General features: G+C 31.8%; 1 protein-coding gene across 2 annotated transcripts; it reads left to right on the plus strand.

Annotated features, from left to right (window-relative positions):
* The first annotated feature begins 25 nt into the window (after positions 1-25).
* LOC134710215 (AT-rich interactive domain-containing protein 4B-like) lies at positions 26-25271 on the plus strand. 2 transcript variants are annotated; one of them, XM_063570458.1, is made up of 25 exons: positions 26-218; positions 1324-1434; positions 1836-1901; positions 2231-2324; positions 3768-3847; positions 5008-5102; positions 5487-5711; positions 6431-6510; positions 6808-6914; positions 7565-7582; positions 8980-9052; positions 9875-9969; positions 10597-10691; positions 11530-11665; positions 13096-13881; positions 14392-14582; positions 14956-15049; positions 15452-15519; positions 16107-16266; positions 16649-16817; positions 17979-18041; positions 18600-20141; positions 22109-22210; positions 22789-22935; positions 23556-25271. In XM_063570458.1, exons 1-25 carry the CDS (start codon positions 216-218, stop codon positions 23585-23587), a joined length of 4632 nt encoding a protein of 1543 aa, XP_063426528.1. In that variant the 5' UTR covers positions 26-215; the 3' UTR covers positions 23588-25271. The 2 variants fall into 2 exon arrangements, with proteins under 2 accessions (XP_063426528.1, XP_063426530.1); XM_063570460.1 differs by lacking the exon at positions 7565-7582 and having other exon boundaries at positions 27-218.
* The last annotated feature ends 1831 nt before the right edge of the window (positions 25272-27102 follow it).

Raw genomic sequence — 27102 nt, forward strand, 5'->3', positions numbered from 1 at the left:
GGAAAAAAATGTACGCCCACGTGATTATTAACCAATCAATTTGCAGGATTTCTTGATGACAAGTTGTTGTTTCATTTAGTCGTGGTAGCCAAATTTCTGTTTAATGTTTCCAAAATGACTTTTCCCAAATAACTAGACGAAAAAAGCATAAGATCATCACGAAGAAGTGAGGGAAGTGTTTTTCTTCAACAGGGAGGAAACAGATTGTTTTCACAATGGTAATTATGTGTGTTAAATGTCAAAGAAACGTGCTGTTCAAAACGCGTCGGCCTGAATCTTGTAAACAATTTTGATGTCCCGGCTTCAATTATTTGTCCTCCTTGGTATTCATCAGATTATTGTAACTTCTGAAAAGATGATAAGCATGTATAGTGATTAGCAATTCCCTTTTTTGATTCTATTGAAGAATAAACTGCTGTGAAACAATATATGAGAAAAGGGGGGTTCCACTCTTGAGTTTTGAAAACACAGAAAAACAGCAAATTGATGTACTAACCAATATCAAGCGAAAACAGTGAAAGGAATTGTTTATTTCATTTTTCACATTATTTGTCTTTTCAATGCTTGTTAACTGTAACTTGTAAGTGTGTCCTATGAAATTATTATAACACCATTTAGCATAAATTGAAAGCAAACATTATTGTCGACACAAATGATACAAAATAAAATTTCTGCTTTTAAGAGCCAAAGATAACACCAATGACACAATTTCTTACACACATTTCATATACTGATGTAAATAAACAAAAAACAGATAACATGAATCACCCTAGTACTTTTGTACATGTTGTACAAGAGATACCACATGTCAATATAATTAAAATGTCTGGGTAGGCTGTTTTGAATTTTTGCTTTGCCATCTGTGTTGAGGGAGGAAATAGAAAATTCAAAACACACTCAGAGGATGTAATGATAATGTGGACAACTAAGCACAAGCACCCTGTACTCTTATTCAGGGTCTGGTGTGTGTCGTTCATTAGACTATTACAATAAGAATCTTAAAAGTTTGACCAATTCCTGATAATTCTATACATTTTAATACTTTAATAGTATATACAAAAGATGTTCTTTCTAAAAATGTCAGTCCCAGGGTTATGTTGAGAGTAATATTGAATTTAGATGTTTAAAAACACTGTGATGACCCCAAATAACCCCGTAAAGTAACATCCTGATTGACCATTTCAGTGCTCTTTAAGAAAGCTCTTCAAGATAAGCACTATTGGTACAAACAGAAAACAGGAAGAAAGGGCATCAAAGTCTTCTTTATATGAGACTTAAAATGAAATTCTCTTGATAAATAAAATTGTTACAACTTTCTTTCAGACTGGTGATGAGCCCCCATACTTAGCTGTTGGCACTGAAGTTAGTGCCAAGTACAGAGGTGCATTTTGTGAAGCTAAAGTGAAGAAGCTTGTTCGATCTGTAAAATGCAAGGTATGTTTATTAACAAACTTAATCGTTTTAAGTACTGGACCAATGTTTATTCACTATAAAACTTTCATAGCTTGTCTTTGTCCGAAAATTGTGAAATATAGGTACATGTATAATAGCTAAAGGGTATACTAGTATATCCGACATCAAACCAACAACACAATTAACTTGGGCTAAATAGGTTATTATAACATTGTACCAAAACTACAAAAAAATAAACAGAGCAGACTGACATAAAATTGAGAATGGAAATGGGGAATATGTCAAAGAGACAACCAGATCATAGAAAAAACAACAGCAGACGTACACTTATATCTGGTATTTTGCTATCACAAAAAATTTGATAAGCAAAGGATTATAATTGTTCTTTTCCCTGTTAAAATTACATGTATTTTCTTTTATAGGTGATACTGAAAGACTCGCAAATATCAATGATGGTAACAGATGATCAGCTGAAAGGAATCTTAAAGGTAATTGGTTGTGCAGTCTTCCTCATAATTCTGACTTTAGATGCAATGGATTTCTTTAAGTGTTACTCAGTTAAAATTTTAAATATCATGGAAATCTAGTGTATCATGTGTATGCAGATGTAGTTTTTATTTTAAATCGGTAACAGCAAAAAATATCTACAACTTTATTCTTTCTTTATAGTTTTTATGATGCTTTTAAATCAAATCAAAATGGGAATGCAAATTGAAGAATTTTCTGAAAGGCAGACTTAATTAAAAAAAAATTGATTTGATGTTAAAATAATTAAGTTTTTTAAGCAAAATTCTGAAATTATGGTGATTGATTTTAGATTGGTGAAGTGGTAGAACTAAAGGATCCAGACTCTGGCCAGATGGTTAATGGTACCATCCACAAGATGACTGATTCTAGCATGTATACTGTTGGTGAGTACTCTCATGTTTTACTTGTCAGCAGGGTTTCCCCTGGGTCAATTATTTTTTTCGCCACCTCTTTCGCCAAAACAATATATTTTTCGCCACTTTAATATTTTTTTCCCCAAGTAACATTACTATATTTATCATTTAAAATTTACCTTTTTCTACCCCCTCCCCCTTCCCCTTTCCTTTAAATAAGGTAATTTTGCCCCATTGTGTCTATGATTATTCTCTCAAACTTATTTTAGAGTCTACTTTTAATGAATAAACATTCAACATTTATTTTTCAACAACAGATTTTGTTTTTAACTTAAAAGGTAAAACTATTCATTGTATTTTAAACAACTTTTCTAAATGAGGGGTCACTATACTTTTAATAATACAGAAAATATAAGTCCCGGAATATAACAAAAATAATGTCCATGTTTTTATTACTAGTATATAAACCAGTATAGTTCGTAGAGAAAGTTTCTTTAAAAGAAAAAATACTGATGTGCTCTTTTGAACTAAGAAGTTGTTTTTACAACAAAAGAAAAGCTTTTATGACATGAAATTGATCCCTCATTTCATGTGTAGTCATAACATTGAAGAGTTACTCTCATTAGAGGGGTTGTTCCCAACCTTTTGAATATATTTCTTCATAACGACAGTTTTCTTTTCTTGACCATCGTAAATGAAAAGGTTGAGACGTAAAACTATGCTTGAAAAACGTGTGTCACTTAAACGAATTTCAAGAAGTCTCCCTAATCAATTACCTATATTAAAGTCAAAGGATAAGTACAGTTTTAAATCGGAGATTGTTCTTGCTTTTGCACATTTTTCGTAACAACAAGAGCTTTCTTTTTAAACTATCGTGAAAAGGAGAGGAGACGTCGGGAATTTGCCTGTAACACGTGCGTCTAAGTGGTAAATAAATTCTGTATGTGACATTTAACGGAAGCCATTTAACCATATCATTTTGTCAAACAAATTAATCGACACCTTTATTAATTAGTCCTTTGTTGTCGATAGCTATAAAATGCAATCAGCTGATTATTGATTTTCTGTACAAATCTTAATGAGGTCAAGGAGAATTCCGAATATTGTATGATTGGGTAAAGTCCGAGATACTCGAAAAAAAGTAAATAAACAAGATGGAGGAAAATAAATCGTTCTATATTTTTCTTTAGCCAAATTCTTTCGCAAATGATGATTTTTTTTTGCCACAATTATTATTTTTTCGCAAATTGCGAAAATGGCGACCGCCAGCGGAAACCCTGCTTGTCAGTCAATTTGAACCTATTTGAACTGACAGCCTACTTTGCTGCAGTCATTGTTGGATGTCTGATGTCAATGGAAGTGCTCAAACTTGAGAAAGTGTTTTATTATATTCTAAGCATACAATAATTTTAAATCTTTAGTATGAATCATATCTCACATGTTACTCATTGATAATTCTTATTTCAATTTCAGTTTTTAATGACGGAGATGAAAGAACTCTGCGTAGAACCCAATTGTGTCTGAAAGGAGAAAAACATTTTATTGAAAGTGAGGTAAGTCATTGAAAAAAAATTACAGACTTATCCTTTATATTTTGAATTTAGTATTTGAAATTCAGTCTTTTTTTCTTTCAGTTTCACATCCATCATAACATTGATGATTATGTGCCATGCATTTGTGGTAATTAAAGTAAAGAAAAAGACTTGAAATATCTCATTTGTTCATGTTGGTGCAAGAACATCCCTTGTAAATGCCAAGTCATGCATACACTTCTCGTTAAAAACTGCTGTGCATACAGTCCATTTAGTATCTACCTTGTGTAGACACAATTCATATAATATCTACTTTATGTATGTATAGCATCAGTTTCCATGTCAAAGCTTTTTACAATGTAATGCTGACACAGCCATATAAAGATACTAGGTGCAGTCTATGTAAAAGCTACTTGATTTAGACACTTGTCATGTGAAGCTACTTGGGCAGACACAGTCTGTGTAAGAGCTTCTTATTGCAGACACAGTTCAGACACAACACATATAAACATGTGCAGACAAGGTCCATGTACAATCCTCTTTGTACAGACACACTTCTTGAAAAAAGCTTATAAGTATAGACACAGTCCATGTGAAAGCTGCTCAGTGGAGACAGTCTTGCTGTAAAAGTTATGTTAACAGATACATGTGATGGCTACTATATTTGACAGTGTTGGTAAAAAGTACAGTCCATATGAAAGCTATTTTGTACAGTCCATGTAAAAGTTAAAACCAGGGCTTTATAGCACCAGTTTGTAATTAATACAATGATAATTGTTAAAGTCTTTTCTATATATATCTGCTAGTGTCTTGATGTTCATGGCGTTTCTTGTTTTAAGTAGGAAATTTTTGTTTTTTCTATTCTCACAAAATTAATATTGATCAAGGATGCAAAATTAAAGAATTTAGCATAGATTTGTTGGATTTTAATCTTTAGAAACTTAAAAAGAGAAAATGAGACATGTAGATGCGCATATCCGCAAGAAGTTGTTACCAGTTGACTTTTGTAGGTCCTGAAGAGTAATAATTTGAACTCGTTTCATTGCCAAATGTCTGATGTGTGGGTGTAGGGTATGTGAGCATGCTCCCAAATGTTTTCTATTATTTTTAATATACATTTTATTGAAGGGTATATATTATTGCAGTTTGTAAGATGTGAAGTGTTAACATTTTTATTGCAGACTTTAGATAACCTACCCTTATCCCATCCAGAACATTTTGGTACACCAGTCATGCATGGAAAGAAGTCAAAGAGAGGCAGATATAGTGGAGGAGGGTAAGTCTGATATACTATATAAAAAAGTAATGGATACACAATGGTAATATTTGCTCATGAGCGGATAAATAAAGGTTGGATTCAAATTCTAGATTTATCTTGCATTTTGACCAAATCTTGAATATTCTGGTAAAAGAAATAATGTAAATGCATATTTTAATAAAGGCCTTCTGATATTATTATATTTTCCACAACATGCACAAGTTCACTTTAGCAGAATTAAAAATAAGTTTTCATTAACAATTTACATGTATGCAAGTCTCATGAACCTTTTACGAATTTCGTTTTGAAAATGATGTGCCAAGATTTTCTGTATAACAAATATACTTTGAATTTACTCATACTACAATGTTTCAGTTTGTAAAATAAAATATTTATATGTAGAATGAATGAGGATGAATTAGATGAAACAAGTTCAGAAGATGGTATATCAAAGAGAGCAAGTTACAAAGGTCGTTTGAAGGACCTGGTTGGCAAGGTGATGGTTTTAGACTTTGGAGATAAGAGGAAACAGCAGGCTCCTGTCTTAGTTGTTCTACCAGACGCTCAACCACCTGATCCAAAGAAAAAAGATCATATATTGGTCAAATCATTCAAGGATGGAAAATTGTAAGTATATTTAGATTGAAATAAACATGTGCAATAACTTAAGTCTATTTGTGTTTTGAATTTCCATGATCTTTATCAGACAATTCACATTGCTATAGTGATATCAACATTTGCATTAGGGCTATTCCAGAAAAAAATGTATGGGGGGGGGGGGTTAGAAGGCACATTGTATTAAAAGTACATGGGTGATGGGTATCAGAGCAACTTTTCACACTATAGTGCACTATAATTCTCAATTATAATTGTCTGGGTGGCGGGTGCTGACAAAAACTGCCTTCCAACCCCCCATACATTTTTTTCTGGAATAGCCCTTATCAAAATTACAAAAAGACGAGATATACCTCTCAGGTAAAATAACATAAAATATTGTTTAAAGATAAAGGAAGATGTGGTGTGAGTGCCAATGAGACAACTCTCCATCCAAATAACAATTTGTTTGTTTTCATTTGAGTTCAAGAACATAATTTGTTTATTAAAGATTGAGTTCAAGAACATAGTTTGTTCATTAAACATAGAGTTCAAAAACATAATTTGTTCATTAAACATTGAGTTCAAGAACATAATTTATTCATTAAACATTGAGTTCAAGAAAATAATTTATTCATTAAACATTGAGTTCAAGAACATAATTTGTTCATTAAACATTGAGTTCAAGAAAATAAATTGTTCATTAAACATCGAAAAACTTTGCTTATGTTTGTTTACCTTTTTTTTTACAGTATATATGCACAGAGAAAGGAGTTGAAGGAATTTGCCAGAGAAGCTGCCATTAAGAATGAAGATAAAGCATTAAAAGCAGGTATGTTTTTACCAAAAACTTAGATATTTTCTATTATGAATTTTGCCAAAAAGTTTATCTAGCAGTACAGACTTTGAGGCTGACATAAGATGAGAATACAGCCTAACTTTGTTTCCCAATCTTTGCATCTGTCCTTCCTGGTAAATGTGGAATTTTGAAAAACTAAGTTGTTTCTAGAAATTACAGAATATGATCGCATATAGAATGCTTCATAAGATTAAAGGAAAAAGTTAGCAACCAAAAAAGCATTTTGGATACATGAAATTTATAAAGTGTTCTTTTCCTTATTTATTGCAGCCTTTGAAAAGACCTTGATGTATTATGACACCCAGGACTTACCGGTCGATTGGGATCATGATGAATTACTTGGTACAGATGAGGATGAAGATTTTAATGAGGAAGAGGTAGGTATTGTGTTGCTATGGTTTCCAAACCTTTGTTGTTACCATGGTTGTTTAGAGGAATTGTTATGAAATGGGAATATTTTCTTCTTGCTTGATCTCCATTCTTGAAATAATGGTTTGGACCCTTTCTAATTTTCTTTCAGAGAACGAATGATATTTCATGCATATTCAGGATGTTCATAGCAATTTAAGAATGCAATAAACAGCTAAAGTTGTGTATTCTGAAAAAAGGTTGGACTGTCAAAAGACTCAAAAGACTTCATCTTGTTCAAACATTTTATTTTTTTCATTCTGACATTGATATCTAAGCTATTTTGAATACTACTGGGAAGGATTTTTTTGCATCTTTAATAGAAGGATAAAAAACAAATAGTTGCATCAATCTTTGTCATTTTGGAGTCTGCTGTAGTTGTAAATAGTATGTTCAAAATATAGTATATTCAGAAGGGATTTGGCTTCACAGGAGAAACTTGTAATTCTTTTGTCATGCTTCTGTCAGTTTGATTAATTGAAATTTCACTTTATGATTCCAGACTGATTAAGTATTTTAAAGGTTTTTTTTTCACTAATGAATAGGGCATTAGTGTTGTGCACTGTTAAGCATGAAATTTTATAATAGAAACTATGTGTTTATATTTGCTTTATATTAGTTTCAGCCCCTGAAACAGGTATTACGGTTATATTTTCTGTGCACATTTTCACTCCTTGAATAACAAGGTGGTTTGTTAACATGCTGAATAATAAATGTATAATAAAATAGGTTTCTCATTGAAATATAAAGCACCTATTTATGTTCAAAATTGTGTTGTGTTTTAAATCATCGTCATCTAGATAAGTGCTTCATATTTCAAGATGAAAATGTTTTTGGTTAAGATGTATTCTGGTTCCTTGTTTAATTCAGCAAATTTACATTTTAATGAAAATTTAACGACAAGAGCTTAAAACTTATATTTTGACAAAGGGAGATAACTGTAATCTTTAAAACTTTTTATACTATTTGGTCTTTCATGTCTTCATTTTTACGGAATCAGAATGCATTAAAAGTGACAAAGTTATCCTTCACAATAATCTAATCTTCAGTTTATACTAATATAAGATCTGGATAACAGTGTTGTAAAGCTCTGTGAGTCTTACTTGCTGATTGTTGGAATTGACAGTACATGTGTTAAAGAAATGAAATTCATTCTCCATACCTCTTCATGACTGAGCTGTGTTACGTAAATGTGCCCTAGTTCTAGTGTAAATTTATTTGAGCTAATGTCTCAATTATTTAATAGATTCAGGCCTGTAACATTAAATATGTTTCATGCTATTAAACAATAGTTGTTTGGAATGCTGTTTTTGTGCTATTTGAATGTATCATTAAGGTTGATAAATTTCGTCTTGGCTGATGAATGTAAATTAGTTGTCACAAACTTGTTGAGTTGTAGTAACTGGTTAATATATCTGTAAAAAAATCAAAACTTTGATCAATTCATGTATATTATTGTCTCTTAGTTCAGTGAGAGTCTTCTAAGTGAGAAACAAAAACACATGTTAGGACTCAGACAAATACAGGCTCTTTTGACCATTTTCAACTGCTTTTTACTACCAACTGAACTTATATAAATGTATATCAGATATCACATAAAATCTGTAGAAAAGTAGCTCCTGTTAGTTTCCATGTATCTTTAAACTCAAAAGGTAATGGTAAAAAAAAGGTATGTTGTATTCCTTATTGTTAAAGATGTTAAAGTAATTATTTTTAACATGAGTGTATTTTGTATGACAGATTTTAATGTAAAGATGACACCACTGTGTAAATTGATGGGTTGCCACAGTCAACTTGGGATTTGAAGGTAGCAACTCTCCTAAAACAGTATGCATGTGCCATTTTCCTATTCCAATGCTACTTTTGTTATTTGGGCAAAATATCCTGGAAATGTTGTTGAGATCGGTCAGTTTTTTTCGAATGACTTGACCATCAACCATGGAGTTTGGAATTGTCTTTTAATAAAATAATATGTTGCATGAAATGTTTTAAAAAATGGGACGTTGAAATAAATGTTGTTATTTTATGTTTTAGTCATCAGATGATGAACCTAATGAAGCCAAAGACTGTTTTGTAGCACAGCTTTACAAGTTTATGGATGATAGAGGTAAACATGCTTATGCACAATCTGATAATATTATTTCTAAATCAAACTATCTTGATGGTGTATTTTGTTTTTGTAATATGATGGTGTATTTTGTTTTTGTAATAATTTAGTCCGGGAATTCATTAACACCAAGAGTGTACAAGTTGGTGCATGGCTGCAAGAATATTACACAAAATGATTTTATGTTTGTGATCTGCATTTTATTTTTATGAGAAAACATATATTTTTTCAATGAATCAAATAATAAGTATGAATGAAGAATTTAATTTCCAAATGGCTTTTCACAGTATACAATTTTCTAAACCATGAATATATCAAAGCCTTTGATTTCCCTTAGTTGAATATGTTTAGCAGAGATAACAAGGGTTGCTCAGTGGTTTAAGTAGTGAAACTAGCCTGTGAACACTTCAGAGTTCTGCACATGGCAGGTGTTTGACTCAACTCATTGTCAGTATTCCTAATAAAGATTTGTGGTTTAATCAAGGCATTCTTGCTTCCTTCAAAATGGTTGTCATGAAAAATCCAACTGTGTTGAAAGTGGTGTTAAACACTAATCAATTAGTCAGAGATTACTAATGATGTGACCTGAAAACAAAATTCTTTATGATACAACAATATTCCAGCCTTTTGGTTTTCTATAACACTAATTAGTATTCTCACATCGGTGCTCAGTGTTCTGAATCAAATGCTAAAATTATGATGATAAAGTTGTCCCAGATTTTACTACATTTGTTCGTGTTGAACCCTTTATGATGGCATTCGTGTATTATATTGTTAAGAATTTTCTTCAAATATGTGAAATTTTGCTCTCTTTTTTTCTAGGTACTCCCATAAATAAAGCACCTGCTATAGTTAACAAAGACCTAAATCTCTACAGACTGTTTAAAGTTGTACAGAATATTGGTGGTTATAATAAGGTATGTATTGCCTCTGTTTCGATGTCATATTTGTACCATGAAAATGTTGAGAAATGCCACACTAAAATATACATACTATGTTGAGATGTTAAATTTTTTAAAGTAGATGATAAATGTTGCTAATTTTAAATGTACAACAAAGTCATGTTATAGGTTAGCGCAGCAAACACAAAACTCGGGATTTCACCATTTTTAAATTCTTTGAATTTTCATTTTCTTTAGAATATTGAAATCATTTCCTGTATTGAAAATATATTTCAGCATAACTGACAAGTTTAATCTCCTTGATATTTTGTTGGACATATTTTCATTCAGCCTTAAAGAGAACTTGGTCCTAAAGACAATTGCTAGACTAATGTTAGGATTATTGGTTAATTTGTAAAAATTTGTCAGACATTTTTAAGAGAAAAAGACTGTGCTTAGTCTATCTAATGAGAGCTTCTGACAATTCTTTGAATTTTGTGTTCATAAAATTTAAATCAGCTGCAATTGCATGATGAGACAACTATCTACCAGAAATTGCTGGATTAAGATATATATAAAGATTTATAGGGCTATAGACTGCAGACACAATTGTGACAATGATAAAACCTATATGTATATTGTTATTTCCTATATTCATTACAGGTAACCAATCAGATGAAATGGAGAATGGTTTATACTAAGATGAATCTACCACCAATTAATACAGCTTCTCATCAAATCAAAAATGCTTATAAAAAGTAAGTTTTGTCAGACAAGAAGACAATAATCAATTCAAACAAGATGTTTACAAGTGTTTGTTTTCGAAAAAACTTGTCTGTTAAAGTGATGAACCATAACTGCTCTGAAATATTTCTTGTTTCTATGGTCATGATGGTATTTATAAGAATAGCTGAATCTTATTTTTTCTTGTTGAAGCGGTTAGATTTCTACTATCAATTTTGTAAAATTAAATAGAATCAACCACTTGTAAGACAATTTTGTACACACTAGACTAACAAAAAAATGGGAAATCTGCACACAAACTCAAAATATATGAAAAATGTGTGTTAACTGTTGGTTTTTCTTTCAATCTTTAGAATTAAGCTGACTTAAATTTTTTTTTTTAAATTGAGTATGGAAATGGTGAATGTGTCAAAGAGTCAACAACCTGACTCAGTATAGAAAAAACAACAGCAGAAGGTCACCAACAGGTCTTCAATGTAGCAAGAAATTCCCGCATCCGGAGGTGTCCTTCAGCTGGCCCCTAAACAAATATATACTAGTTCAGTGATAATGAACGCCATACTAATTTCCAAATTGTACACAAGAAACTGTCTGTATGATATTGATATATTTAAAATAAGCACATGCTACACAACTTATGTTTACTTTTGGAGCTTTAAGCATTGGTAAAAGCAAGACCTTTAAGCAAAACTAAAATCTGTTAGTCCAATTAAATTAAAAATGTACCGGATTTTCTATGTTTCATCATTAAAGACATAGTTAAAGAAAAATTCTGTCTTAAATCTTACAATAGATGGATTGAATGACTATCGAGTTGAAATGTGTATGTTTAATTTGTCTCTGGTATTGTAGGTACCTTCATGCCTTTGAGGATTTCTACAGAAAGTTAGGAAGTTCTATGGGAACCATTAGTCGGCCTGGTAGGAGTAGAAACAACTCTGGACGAGGGATAGTACAGTTCCGTGGTAAAGACAAACAAGAAGATAAGGTAAGATCAAGTCTTTATTATTGTGGCACTTTTCAAGTGATTTAGGGAAAAGTGTGCTTGAAATTTGAATGATAGAAAAAGACCCTAAGTTATTAATTTTATTTTGGACAAATGTGATGTTCCAGATTACTATGGAAAAACTAACATCTGATTACATGATATAAAGAAAACAATATCAACGGCCTCAGTTATATGCTAACCTTGAGTTTTAGAAGTCTTAGATTCTATTATCCCTTGTCTGAGCAAGCAGTATTGCAGAAGAATATCAAAACATGGTTGGATCAGAATCAGAATATATTGTTTTCGCTGTTAATTACAACATTTACCATAATCTACATTTATAGATCTGACCTTTCTCATTGGCTAAAAATTACTTACAAATACATACACAAATATAATGGAAATTGATTGTTTTCATAAAATAAAACTTTGTATGATGATGAAGAAAGAAAGCATAATCATGAAAAGCAGAATATATTTGGTAAGTGAAAAAGATAGTTATCTTGAGGGTTATTCTCTTTTGTTGTGGAGGAATAATAACGTCTTGCTAGTTTAGATGCTTTATGATCGTAAGATAAAAGATATACGTAACAATAACGTTACGTTACATTAACAAAAGTGTGCGCGAAAGTACGGGAAACAATTACATAGGAAAATGATCTAAAGACTCTTGGCCTATATTCACGACATTCTGGGGGCCTCAAAATGCATAAGAAATAAAATTATTTGGTTAGAATGTTCTTGCACGCTGGGGTTATTGCATATAAAATCTGATGTATTAGGGTTAAGAGCTGATTGATTTTTTTAATGACTTACTTCTTTTAGGATCTTCTCAATTTTCGTTATTCCAATTTGAATATCTAACTCGTATTTGTCAACTTCTTCTATTTCTTGGTCGAGGTCTTCTTCTTCTTCAATAGATTCTAGAATTTTCTCATTGAGGTCGGACAATGTCTTCTTCTTGGTTTTAATGAGTTCCATCATGGATCTGAGGTTGACAACATCTTGTTGCGGTTCTTCTGTCGGGTCTGCTTTTTTCAGTAGCTTTATTACTGCTCGTCGATGTGCGGCTCGTACTGTTTTGAGTTTCGAACTCATCTCTAGTTGTGGTTTTCGTCACGGCACCAATATCTTGAGGGTTATTCTCTTTTGTTGTGGAGGAATAATAACGTCTTGCTATTTTAGATGCTTTAGGATCGTAAGATAAAAGATATATGTAACAATAACGTTACGTTACATTAACAATAGTGTGCGCGAAAGTATGGGAAACAATTACATAGGAAAAAGATCTAAAGACTCTTGGCCTATATTCACGACAATAGTATTACAAATTGTTCTTTCCTTTTAATATTTTACAATAAGGCTATACAGTTTGCCTCTTCAATGCAAAGTAAGTTTAATATTTCTGAGAATAATTTTGATATCTTCAGGATTCTGAAAGTGTTACTGATGAGGTAAAAGATGAGAAACCCAAAGAAGAGGAAGTTTCACCAACAAAAGATCGGCAAACTCCAAAAAGAGTAACACGACAAGATGTTAGTGAGGATTCAGGCAAGAAAGAAAGTCAAGCAGATGCAAAGAAAGCAGTCAAAAAGGAAGAACCAGAAGATAGTAAGAAGAAAACAAATAAGAAAGAGGAAAATGAAAGCAAAAAAGAAGTTGAAACAAAGAAAAATCAAAAGAAAGAGGAAGTGGATGTTAAAAAAGGCAAGGAGGAAGAGGGGAAGAAAGGAAAAGAAGAAAATGAGGCAAAGAAAGAGAAAGAAGAAAAGACTATCAAAAAGGAAGATGAGAAAAAAGCTAAGAAAGAAGAAAATGTAAATAAAAAAGCTGCCAAAAATGAGGATTCAAAGAAAGAAAAGAAAGAAGAAATTGTCTTGAAGAAAGCAAAAATTGTGGTGAAAAAGGAAAAGGATGATACAACAAAAGTAAAGAAAGAAACTGAAACAGAAGGGGTGGAGAAAAAGACCGCCAATCTAACAGCTGATAAAAAGACTGCTCAACCTGCTGAAAAGAAAACTGCTTCACAGGCAGCTGATAAAAAGGCTGCTCAACAAACCCCTGACAAGAAAGTTACTAAAGAGACCAATGAAAAGAAGACTCCTCAGCAGACCGGGGATAAGAAGGTAACACAGACTCCTGGAGAAAAAACAAAAGCTGCCACTACGCCAAAAACTGTAGATGGTGATGATAAACCAAAGGGGTCCCCAAAAAAGGTAAATATTTATCAGTAATCATTCATTGCCTTGTAGAATTCACTATTATATCAAATGCATTAGTCAATTTGATATTTAGAAAGATATATTAATATTCTGTTCAATAGATTTATCATAGAATTAGAGAATTCAATTTCATAGAGATCCAATTTCAGTCTTTGTTGGTGATTTCAAAATTTCATCCGAGTCTCTTTTCCAATCCTTCAAGTGAAGTTTATTCATTGGTTATTTACCATGTAACTTAATAAGGGCTGGCTAAAAAGAGTCAATGGTCCTGTACAGAGCATCAGTGTTAAAAATGGTAGGTCCTTTATATTTTTGTAAATAATAAATAATTTCTGCCAAAGAACAGACAGGTACTTCAACTCACACCTTCACTTATTTCATGGCTATGTTTGAATTAAATTAAGAATTTTAAGCATAAGATTTTCTATAAATTCTCTGGTAACACAATCAATATCAAAAGTTTTGTAAAAAATATTAATTCGATACTTTCCTTTTTTTTTCTAGCTTGTCCGAAGGCGATCTATGAGAAAAGATGAAGTTAAAGAAGAAACCACTGCAGCAGCGACAGCTAAACTTGTGATGCAGAAAGAGGTCAAGGTTAATCTTATTAAAAAAGATTTCAAACCAGCAGAAGTCATTAAAAGAATCAAAAAGCCGAAGGTTGAAGGTCAAACTGATGAGAAGGAAAAGAAAAGGTGTGTTAAAGTTGAATGTTTACCTTATAAATATAATGGTTACCAATTGATTTTGAAGTTTACACGCACTCTACAATCAAAACAATAAAACAAGGATGGTCATTGATATTTGATTTTTGCTTTATCTATTAAACCAAATTTTTTTTAGGTATTGATTCAATCGGTTCTACACAAACTTAGGTTAATCGAAGTTCTGTAAGTGCAGTTTTAGTTTCAACTGATCAATCAAAATTATAATAGAAAGTATACTCCTTTACAAAACAGAGAAACTTTGATACTATTATAAAATTAACTATAGTTTAAAGAATTTTAGACTGAAAATCATTGTTTCTGTTTCATTTTGTTATCTTTAATAAATGTCTTATTTTTTCAGTGTTAGTCAGAAAGATACACATAACTGTCCAATGGGATCACGTCTGAAGGTCAGATATGGTGGAGGTCAGACACAAAAGATTTATGATGCCAAGGTAATGTCATGGTTCCAGCAACTAGTTTGGCTGTCTCCATACAAGCATTTCATGATTAGGTGCATTGCATTAGGGAATTGTTTGATAAGAAACATTTACAATTGCATAAAACTAAAAGAAGAAAGATTGTTTTGAATCATTTAAGACATGTGTTTCAAGCACTAATACAAATATATAAAAACATATCAAAAGAAGAGTGAAGGGGAAAATCAGTGAAGTTTTCCATTAGGATAGAATATATCAGTTCCTCAAAAAAACATCCAGGTTGATTGATTGAATTTCTTTCTTTCTTTGACATGTAGTAGCAAATGTTTGGTCTTTATTCAGGACAATTGTAAATTGTAAATTGTCCTAGTTTTATTTCTCTGATTTAAACCCAATACAATTTCTATTTTCTGACAGGTTGTAGAGGCAAAGAATGATGGTTCAGGATTACAGTATTTAGTTCACTATGCAGGCTGGAATAATCGGTAAGTGTCATGTAAGGGTTAATAATTAATATGGATTGGCAAAAATACCCTAATAGCCAACAGAAATAGTAATTTTGCGTACATCAAGTATACAGACTATCATAATTAACCAATGTCAAAAATCAAACTTCCTTTACCCTTTTACATTCATTTTGATTGAATAGCTCTAAAATGGGATTCAAAATTCAAGAAAGAGAAAATTTATTGAGCTATTTCAATTTTTAAAAAGCTGTTCTTGGCAGCTCTACTCAAAATATATTTTAGGGTGATTAAAAGCATTCTGAACATAAGAAAGTATATGATATACAAGTTATCTGATTTGATATTTGACTGCAAGAAAACAATGTCTTACAGGTTTGAAATAATTACATTTAAAAGAAAAAAAACTAAAGGATATTGGGTATCCATCCATGATATTACTACATGCACAGCAAAAAACACAAAAAGCAATTGAACAGCGATTTTATTGCTTTTCTTCATCTCAAAGTGACAGTGAGACCTTCAAAGTGCTTGTTAAAAAAATTCTTAAGAAATTTATAATGCTTAATTTAAAAAACATACATGTAACAATGGTAAAACTATTACAGATATGATGAATGGATTCAGCCAGAGAGAATAGTCAGTATTGTAGAGAAACCAGCTTCAGATCTGGTTGTCAAGAAAATTGAGAAGAAGATGAAAGATGCCAGTTCACCTAAAACTCAAAAACAATCTCCAGCTCAACCAGTACTTACACCTCAACAACAGGTTAGTAACTCTTGAAAAATACAGAAAGCTGCCCAAGCTCAACTTAAAAGTAGTCACTTTCTAAAAACTCAGAAACCTATATTAGTGCAGCCAATGTTTTCACCTCAAAAAGAGGTTGGTTTAGTTATTCATTTGATATTCAGAAACCTGCTCCAGTGCAGCCAATGTTTACACCTCAAAAGACGTTTGTCTAGTTATTCTCTTATAAAACCTTGGCAACTTGCTACTTCAGTAGTGCTTACTTTAATCGAAGAGTTATTATATTAACTGAACACACAGAAAAGTAGAAGAATAAATGTTAAACCTTATTCTGTGTGTTTGACTACAAGAAAGAAAACTAATTCTATTTCCTTTTGACTGAATTGCAAATGTTGTGTTTCAGGTGATAAAGAAAAGAGCTCGCTCAGGACCAACAGAATCACCATCATCAAGTCCTGCCAGGTCTGAGAAAGCTAGGTCCCCAGCTTCCAGTGTTGTTGGTTCAGACAAGAAAAAGTCCAGGCCTACAAGGTCAAACAGTGTAGAGTTCAAATTCTTAGAAGGATTACAAGGTAATTTTGTATGATGCCACAGTCTATATATGAATTTATAAAGAAGATGATATTACAGGAGATATTTTACCCCGGATGCTTAAAACATTATACTTAGTTATTAAACGAACTGGTAAAGAAAGAAGTTACTGTACCAATTGTTTAAATGCTGTTTATTATAAGTAAAACAAGAATGTGTCCATAGTACACGGATGCCTCCCTTGCACTATCATTTCCCATGTTCAGTGGACCATTGGGTCAAAACTTTAATTTTTAATTTTACTTTTAAATTAAATTAGAAAGATCTTATCATAGGGGAAATGCGTACTAAGTTTCAAGTTGATGTGACTTCAACTTCATCAAAAACTACCTTGACCAAAAACTTTAACCAAAACTTTCACCTGAACTTCGCACTATCGTTTTTCTATAGTCAGTGGACCGTGAAATTGGTGTCAAAACTTTAATTTGGCATTAAAATTAGAAAGATCATATTATGGGGAACATGTGTACTAAGTTTCAAGTTGATTGGACTTCAACTTAATCAAAAACTACCTTGACCAAAAACTTTAACCTGAAGCTGGACGAACAAACGGACGGACGGACGAACGGACCCACAGACGAAAACAAAATGCCAAAAAGTGGGGCATGGGGCATAAAAATGGCTGTACGAATTCAAATTCAAACCATAGAATAATATTATTGAGATACCAAGGGAGTTAATTAGAAACAGTTAAAATTAAGGGCAGACGGTACATTAAAGGGGGGGGGAAAGATAATAATTTAATACGAAAATGTTACTGAAAACAGTTTTTTCCCTAATAAGCCATAGTATTCTTTAAAACTATAAGAAATGAAAAAAATGAACTCATTAAGAATTTAAATCTTGGTGTTGATCTCAGCAGAATGTTTATTAATAGTTACATATGTCCTTATGACTTCTAACAGATGTTACATGTATTTTGAATAGTTTGTAGTAAAAAAGTATCAAGATTTCAAACATATTACAATAATGATGAATCTTAATACAGCCAACCACTAGCTGATATTAAATAGATAAAAAGAAATTACAAAAAAAAAGTATTTCTTATATTATACGCTTATCTTTAATTTAAAAAACATGATTTTGATTAAAATAAACTATCATAACAATGTTTTTATGTTTATTTATTGTGTTATTTACAGTAAAGCACAAGAGGACACGAAGAAATTCTGGTGTAACTGAATCTTCAGATATTATCTCACATGGTATGTTTTAAAAATATCACTTTATTTACACCTTACCTGATGGTCTGGTCACTATTTTTTACAAAAGTTATTTATATGCCCCCTATGAAGACAAGTAAAACAATGAACATTGATGTCATGTGAGTTTGACTTTGAAAATTTTCACTAAGAAAAATTATATTTCTAGTAATGGCATACAGACTTGAAATTCATGTAAAGATTTGTGACAAGCCAAAGGTCTGTTTCCAGTGGTAGAAGACACCTTTCTGGTTTTGAAATAATCATGCTATATGTCAAATTTGATCTCTTGAATTACATGATTCAATTGCCATTGTTTTCAAACTACCTTCTCAATATTTGGGTATTGTAAACATGATAAAATAAACAACAGTACTTGTTGTAACATTAAATAAGAAAACTATACAGGGTAATAATGGTATCAGTAATGTTGCCTAATCTAACAAGTTGATAAAAAATAGCAAAAAAAACACATTGGCAATATTTTTATTGGGTAATAATTGTATAATTCTTTAAGGAATATATTTTTTTCAGACTAAATATTGATAGTTTACATTTCAGCTTCCTTCACTGATGACACAGACAATTCGGATGAAGAAACAGACAAGGCAGAGGAAATGGAGTCATCTGACTGTCAATCAATAACTGAGCCGTCTAAACCTGTTATATCAGATAGTGAATCAAAGTCGAAAGAAGAAACAAATTCAGAAGAAAACGAGGATAAAGGGTCAGTAGACATTGTGGAAGTTAAGGTTATGTATGATGGCGACTCCCCTGTTAATGTGGAATCGGAAGAGTGTGACAATAAAAATAATGAAGACAGTGAGGAAATAGATGAGCCTAAAATAGAACCTGAGATTGCAGTGCAGTCAGAGGAAAAGCCATTGGAATTGGTAAGCAAGGATATATCTGAAAGTGTGAATACCACAGAACAGGAAGTTACTGAGAATAAATTGCCAGAGATTCCCGAAGTTAAGGATGTTCCTATAGTGGAAGTTGTTTCAGATGTTGTGGAGAGTAAGTCTGATTGTAAACAAGAAGAGCTTGTTAAGACAGAGGAAGAGAAGGAAGAGGAGAGTGTTGACATTAAATGTAATGAGGACTCCTCAAGTCTTGATAGATACGAATTCAAAGACGAGGAGGAGGAAATCAGTTTACCAGAATGGAAGGCTGAAAGACATGTGGAGTCTGAGGATTGGAAACCAAGAGAACGTGGAAGACCAAGAAAAGCTCAGGGTAAAGATAAAATTGAACAGAAGAAGGAACAGCCTACAAGAGAAAAGAAAGAAGTGAAGAAGACTAAAATGACAATGGCTGAGAGGAAATATATGGGACAGAATCCCCCATCAATGGCTGACTTGGAACCACCAGTGAAGAAAATGAAGGAAGAAGAAATTGTGGAAAAGCCAGAGGTCAAAGACACCAATGATGAAGATACGGAGGAAGACAATGAAATGGAGAAGAAAAAAGTGAAAAAGAAAACAAAGAAGAAAGAAACTTTTGATAGTGATAGTAGTGATATAGATCATAAAAAAGTCAAAACCTCCAACAAACCGGTGACAAAATCAAAAAAGAGGTTGAAGGATACTGATGACCTTGATAGAAGGTCGCTCATGTCCGATGACGATTCTAGTGTTACAAGTGAAAAGTGTGACACAGACAATCCTTCTGTTTCGTCAGAAGTTACTAATTCAAATACTGTGATAAATACTAATGAATCCAAAACTAGTGCTGACACTATAGAAATCTCTGAGCAAACAGACACTGCTACCACAGGTGCGTTTGAAAATACTCCCCCTACATCCCCAGAGCAAGAAACAAACACATGTGACATTCAATCTCAAGATCATTCCCATGATTCTCATAAAAACATTGTTGTCATGTCAACGGAACAACATCAGTATGAATCTCAGGCAGGCAACACTAGTCCGTCTTCGTCAAACGAAGGCAGTGTTGGTAGTGGTAACGTAGCTGGATCAGACAGTAGTGCTGATGCTGTCATACTGGGCAAGAGGAAGAAAGAATCTGAGGAGGTTACTCCAGCCAAAAAGAAGAGGCGAGGAAAATCAAAGTCGACTGGAGAAAAGAAATCAAAGGCTAATGGTAAGTTCACAAATAAAGTAAAAATCATAATTCAAAGATAGACAATTAATACCTTGACAAAACTAAGGGTTGAGAAACCAAGGCTCTAGAGGGTTAATAGCTAATCCTGCTCCACTGGTGACAATCATACATTTTCATTGTTTGCATGGTATACAAATTTATGTTTAAGCTACTGATGTCAGCCAACAAAATTCCAACTTGTTTAGTGCTCTGAGTTGCACAAATTTTTAAGATGATTTGGTTTTTGACTGAATGCATGCATGAAGTTTTTCAGGAATTTGCCAGATTCCTGGATTTTCACTTTTTTGCACCGACACATTTTCCTACAAAATATTAAATTTTATCATTTAACTAACCTATAATGCCAGTATGCATAATGAATTGACTGACACTTTATTTAGTGTACCATTAGTTTCCCATGCCGAAGGGTTTTAGACAACAACTACCATGGGATATTGTGTTTAAGTTATCTTTCAGACACATTTCAGAAGCATCTAAAGATGTATTTAATGATCTACAGATCTCATTATATTACATACTAATTAAATTAAATTATAATTTACTTTCTGGTGAAAACTGACAAATGTTAAAAAAAACTTTGTGAATCTCAAGATTGTGAATCTCAAGATTTAGAGATGTGTCCCTTGAGATTAAATTTATTACAGCTTTTTGTTTAGTCTTCTGCAACCTTTTCCAGCTTCTTGAAAATTCAAATAATCATTTTAATTATTTTTTTAGAGATAAGGGTTTTAAATTTTGAATCATGAGAATATTAATTTTACCAATGTTTACCCTTGATAAAGTATTTTTGCTACAAAATTAATCAAAATCATGCAATCGTCATCACTTTGTTCTTTTTGATATCACAACATAAAAAGATTTACAATACTGTGGAAGTACTGTAATTCTTGGGTATCAATTTTGGTGGTATGAGCAATATTTACATGTTGGTTGGTTTTTAAATTTCGTGGATTTTAGATTTAAAAAAAAAAATAGTTGAAAAATTAAAGCCTTTAGAAACGAAGGTTACAAATAGTCTGGATTGAACGAAATTGCAAAGTAAACATTGACCTGTGTAGATCATACTATTCATAGTGATAACACTAATTAACCCATGACACATGCATGATTAAGTGATCAACAGATTAAAGACCATCAAAGGTGTGAATTAGGCCATAAACATGTCACCTACAAATGCTATAAACGTATCTTGTATTGTCAAATAAATCTTATCAAAATCAAGCCCAGCATGAAATTATTATTCCCATATGTACTAGAACTATGAGGATATAAAATGAACACTTTATCATACTAGCAAATCAATATCGAAAATCTGACTTTCATCAATCCAAAATATTTTTTATGAGAATTAATAGATCAAAAGTTGTACAGTGTAGGTTATTAAAAATTTTAAAGATGGGTATAATCCTGCATGCGGTTGTATTTCTGTGACTGCTATTAAAGTATTCTCAGATTTGGCGTTATTCAATATATTCTCTAGATCATATCAGTAGTCAAACCTACTGATGGGGATCGTTCCATGTCTTGATTTGGACAATGGTTGTTTTATTTCGTTGAACACTTAAATTCATGGATAAAGTCATCCACGAAAATTGGTACCCCACGAATAAAAGTACTTTCACAGATCTGCAATTAACATGATCATGATGATTAAAGTTGGTGAATTTAGCCTTAGCAAACATATTTTCAAGGCTGTGCCCAAAAAACTTGACCCACCAACCATACGATATTTTGACAAAACCTTGAACACACATTGTAAAAAAAATCCAAACATGGTTCATTTGTTTGCAGTTTGAGGGTTGTTTTGTGCTTCCTGTATTTATTATATGTATAAAATATAACATGTATAAGGATTCTTAAGTTTGGATTTGGAAAAAAAAATAAAAATGCTGTGTTATTGCTTTGATTACATGTATGAATTATAACACCATTTCTTCTGTTTGTAGGAAGTGATAGTGATGAAAGCTACAATCAAACTTCCGGATCCTCATCTCCTACCAAATCCCGTCCACGTTCTCCTAGAACGCCAAAATATAATCTCAATCTAGGTAAGTAAATTTTAAACAAATAGTGTACAAAAATGTTTGATTTAAATTTGTCTCAGTGAGAAATGTGACTTTGTGTTAACCCCATTCATGCTACCCTACAATGCCAAATGCCCAAGCTTATTTTCAATCATGGTGATTTTTCTCATAGTTAATAGAGATAAGAAGATGTTATATAAGTGCCAATGAGACAACTCTCCATCCAAGTCGCAATGTGTAACAAGTTAACAATTATAGGTCAAAGTACGGCCTTCAACAATGGGCATTGGCTCACACTGAAAAGCAAGCTTTAAATAACCCCCAAAATTACTAGAGTAAAACAATTCAAACAGGAAAACCAAAGGTCAAATTTATATAAAAAATGAGAAACGACAAAACCATTAAAACAGCAGGCTCTTAATGTCAATTTTCTGAACATCCATCACCTACTGTTTGTTGTTTTTTTGTTTGTGTCATTGTGTTAATAGTGTCTCATTGAAATATATCCTTTTAATATGATACATAAGCTCAGTCCCAGTTAGCTATTAGCAAAATTTATTATTAAAACCTCAAAGTAACAAGTAATTTCTTGGATTTTTTAGAGGAAGGCAAATACTTAGAAGGAGAAGAGAGAATTACTTTCCTTATGGAAAAAGCACAGGAAATACGCAAAATCTATATGGACTTGAAAGCTGAAGTAGCAACGATTGATAGGCGAAGGAAACGAGCCAAACGCAAAGACAGAGAGAGTAAGTCATACATACTGTGAAACAACTAAAGCAAAGAAAAACCATTTCGCTACTTTGTTTGTTGAATGAACATTTGTGAAAGATTTTATTTTCATTACATTCTGGAAACGAATACCAGAATAAATCTTAATCCTACTTCTTTGCAATCATAATTTCCAGTTGATGGTCAATGTTTAATGTCAAAGAAGAAGTGGACAAACAGAGTTGTCCTTGGCATGTTGAGATATGGCTTTATAAGGGACCTGCATCGTGGATGCCATTATGTTGGAGTCCTATAGGTTTCACTTTGTCTGTCCATCAATATATTTATTCAACCTTCATTGAATGTTGATAAACCTGAAAATAAGCTTCTTCAAGTTAACAAGAACAATTGAAGAAAAAAGTTTTTATTTGTTTTATTTATACTGTATTTTTCTGATAAACGAACTTTTTGGCATTTAACGTTACACTTTTACACTAACAGCAGCATTGCAAGCAAGACACAGGATTTTTTACACATTTGTGTTTGTTTCTGCTTTGTTCGTAGATAGATATACAGTATAATAGTTCTTAATTATGTTTTATATGACTAAGACCACGTTATCTAGAGAAGATCTAATTGGTCTTTATTACTATTTCAGGTTACCAAGGAACAGATCAGGAACATGTGTAGCATTAAGTCACATGACACTGAAAGTATTAGGTCAGCTGACCAAGCAGCATTGGTGCATAATAGATGATCATTTCTAAGGGTATCTTCCATGAGAAATACTTGTTTTGTTATTGATGGACAGCATTATGAAGTATTTTTTTAAAGAGTTATGTATAAAATAGTTTAAAAGGCATGAGTTCAGGATTATTTATTTTGGAAGGGTTGGGCATGAAAACATAACTATTTGCAATATAAACATTTGATTTTTGTCAGATGTATAAAACCTGATCAGGTTTACTAAAATGGAGAATCTAGTTCATGATTTTAATGTGTTTGCATCATATAGACATATTTATTGCAAAATGAAAAACTTCAGTTCAAACTAATTGTCTGCATTTTTTATTTCATGCAGTAAAACTGTAAGCTTATTGCTGGATTTTTTTATTAATACAGCATGTAGTGTATGAAACCATTAATTTATGACTGATATCTGTTTGTATGTTTTTAACATTATTTTTAAATATAAAATAAACCAGGTAGAAGGTATCGATCGGTCTGTGATACACATTTTTGTAATCCTGGTAAATTTTATCTATCAAAAAAGCCAAATATTTGCTTCTTTTTGCAGAAAAGTTGCATTTTTCTTTTTCAAAGTCTTTACTGCCTATGGTCACAGGTTGTTACAAAAGGGTTTAATCAGTAGATCTATATTATTCAAGCACTGAAAGACGCTTTGCACTTTGCGTTTGGTCAATATCTTTTCAAAATTTTAAGTAATGGCATGTTAAGCTATGCATTCCTGTGTATTATTTATTGGAATAGCCTTTTGGAGAAAATTATAAATTATAATATATATATATAAATGAAGAACAGGTCTGTTGTTTGATGTACTAAACATTTTATAAGGTTGTGCAGAAATACTTTGTTTGGGCATAAAATTTGTTTGTTGTTGGTTAAACAATTCTGTAAAGAGATCAGGACTGTTTCTAAAAAGAAATTTCAATAGAATACTGAAATAGTTGTTAACAAATATTTTTTCCCATTATAATTTTGTGAAAAGGGCTGTAGATTGGCTTTATGTCTGAAAACAATAATCATCAATTATTGAATTAAATTAGGGAATATTGTTGCACCTATCTGTTAAGTAATGTCAAATTTTAAGAAGCAGTGTTTGAAAGTCGCCTTGCACATAAAGAAATGTTTTGTAACTTTTTTAAGAGTGTGTAGAGGGTAATACTGAAATACCAAATATGGAAAGTTTTGTGAATGGTCAAACATTTATGTTATTAAATTACAGTGTATCACTGTTATATACATGATATATGATAAATGTAAACCAACTTATTTTAGCATACACTTTATTTTGGTGACTTATTGAAAAACATTGCCTCAAATTTGTTCTTTCCTGTATGAAAATATCATGAAATTTAGAATTTGACTGAAATTATTTGCAACAAAATTAGCTAGAAACTTTAATTGAAAAAGAGTATCTACGGAACATAGTTGGTTTACATTTGTGATTTATCATTTAGAATTTCCAGTCTCAGAATTTTGTCCATTTATTTTTTGCAACCTAGTCATTGGTTAACGCAAAACATTTTGTCTTGTCATTCATTTAAATCATAATTATTTTGTTTCCCTGCCATTTTATCCATTCAGTTTTGTTCAGTCATATCCATGGGTAAATTGAATGGAACAATCGTAAGATATAAAAAAGCCATGTTGTTTTTGTTTAAGACTTGCAATACTTATGATATTTATTAGAGTGCTATCATTGTTGTCGTAAAGTTTATTTTTTAATCAGTGGCAGAGTTTATTTGTCCCAGATTGTTATGTAGATATGTACATTTTCATAGATTTGTTGTTTTTTTTATTTATACTGATCTTGAAAGTTTTATAACAGTTTGACAGTCTCCACTTAATCATATCATGTCATGACGATTTTATGTGCCAGTATTCTTACAGTAGAAATATGTCATGTGTTCACCAGGCCACTTCCAACTAGATGATAGAAAATTGTGTGGTTTTGAAATACAAATTTGTAAGGTAGATATTGTAATCCATCCATTTTTGCCCAGGTGAAAGAATTTGGTACCGGTGACTTTACCATATATTTACCTAAATTTTATTTGAGCAATATGGTTTTAACACCTATTTTTTTAACAGCTTTTTTTAACACATATTGGTTTTGGTGCTATTACTCACCCTTGTTATCTAACCAATATGAGTTCTTCATTCCCTTTGACTGTTCATATATCCATTGAAATTTACAAAGAGTGTCAATTTTCAAAAATACAATCTAAACATATTTTCTAGTTCACTTCTACTATAAATTACTCAGGGTAAATGTTAAAGTTGAGTCCACCAGGCCAAAGTCGAATGTAGGACGGACTTACTGTGATTGGCTCTGTAGAATTGCATAATTGTGTGCAGTTGTAGGCTGTCTCCTCTAGGTAGGGCTGAAATATTTAAATATTCTTGTTGGGCATTTTTCCCCAACTTGTCTTCAAACTGAGTGTTTGCATTATTTAATTCTGTTCAAAGTTATGAATTATTGTAAATGGACAAGGAGACAAATGTTTAAATAAATGATGTTCTAAGCTGATTTTTTTTAGTATTATGAATGGAAGAAAATCTCAACAACAAAAATATGTTTGAGTATACATTTTTTTAGGGTACACAAATTGTGAATCATAACACCTGGGTATTAAAGTCTGCTGTACTTGCTCAGATCTAAAGCAGATATGAACACCAACATTATTGTGTCAAGTGTACCTCCAAGACAGGATACAGATGTAGAACCGGTTAACAAAGTTCTAATTGATATGTGTGACTATTTCAATTTACAATATATAGATAATAGCAAATGTTTCTATGATGACTATGGTTATGTCAAAAAAACTTTATATCAAAGAGATGGCATTCATCTTACAAAAATGGGAACAATGGTATTTTTACAAAACATTGATCAATATGTAAAAATTCTTAAACTTTCATCAAACAATGATTACTGTCAATACTGTGGTGAAAGAGGTCATGACCTAACTACATGTAGACATGGTAAACCCGTGTCTTGTTTCTCCTGTAATTCATTTGGTCATAAGAAGAAATTTTGTGATCTGTATTGGAGTTAAAAAATTGGCAAAGAAGATATAGCCATTTCATCTTTGAAATTTATTTCTAAAAAAGAAAAAACTTCCACAAACTACTTTGATGTTTTAAATCAAATTTGTCAAGAATGTAATAATTACACATGTATCTGCCCTAAAAATGTGAGTCTAAATAATCTTTTTAACAAAAGTGAAAAAAACACCAAACTTAAACATTCTTCAAGTAGAATGGACAAATCTATTGCTAATTTTTCTAAAACTAGTATAAGTGATTTGAACAAGATAAATGCAATCATCAGTATGACTAATGCTGGAAATTTTACAGTGAATGACAATCTTTGTGTAGCCGTTACAGAATCTGATAATGTTACTTATGAATCTAATGATGAGGTAATTAATTTGCAATGTACTGATATGAATGTTTTA

The sequence above is a fragment of the Mytilus trossulus genome, chromosome 3 (assembly GCF_036588685.1).
Source record: "Mytilus trossulus isolate FHL-02 chromosome 3, PNRI_Mtr1.1.1.hap1, whole genome shotgun sequence".
NCBI classification, from domain to species: domain Eukaryota; kingdom Metazoa; phylum Mollusca; class Bivalvia; order Mytilida; family Mytilidae; genus Mytilus; species Mytilus trossulus.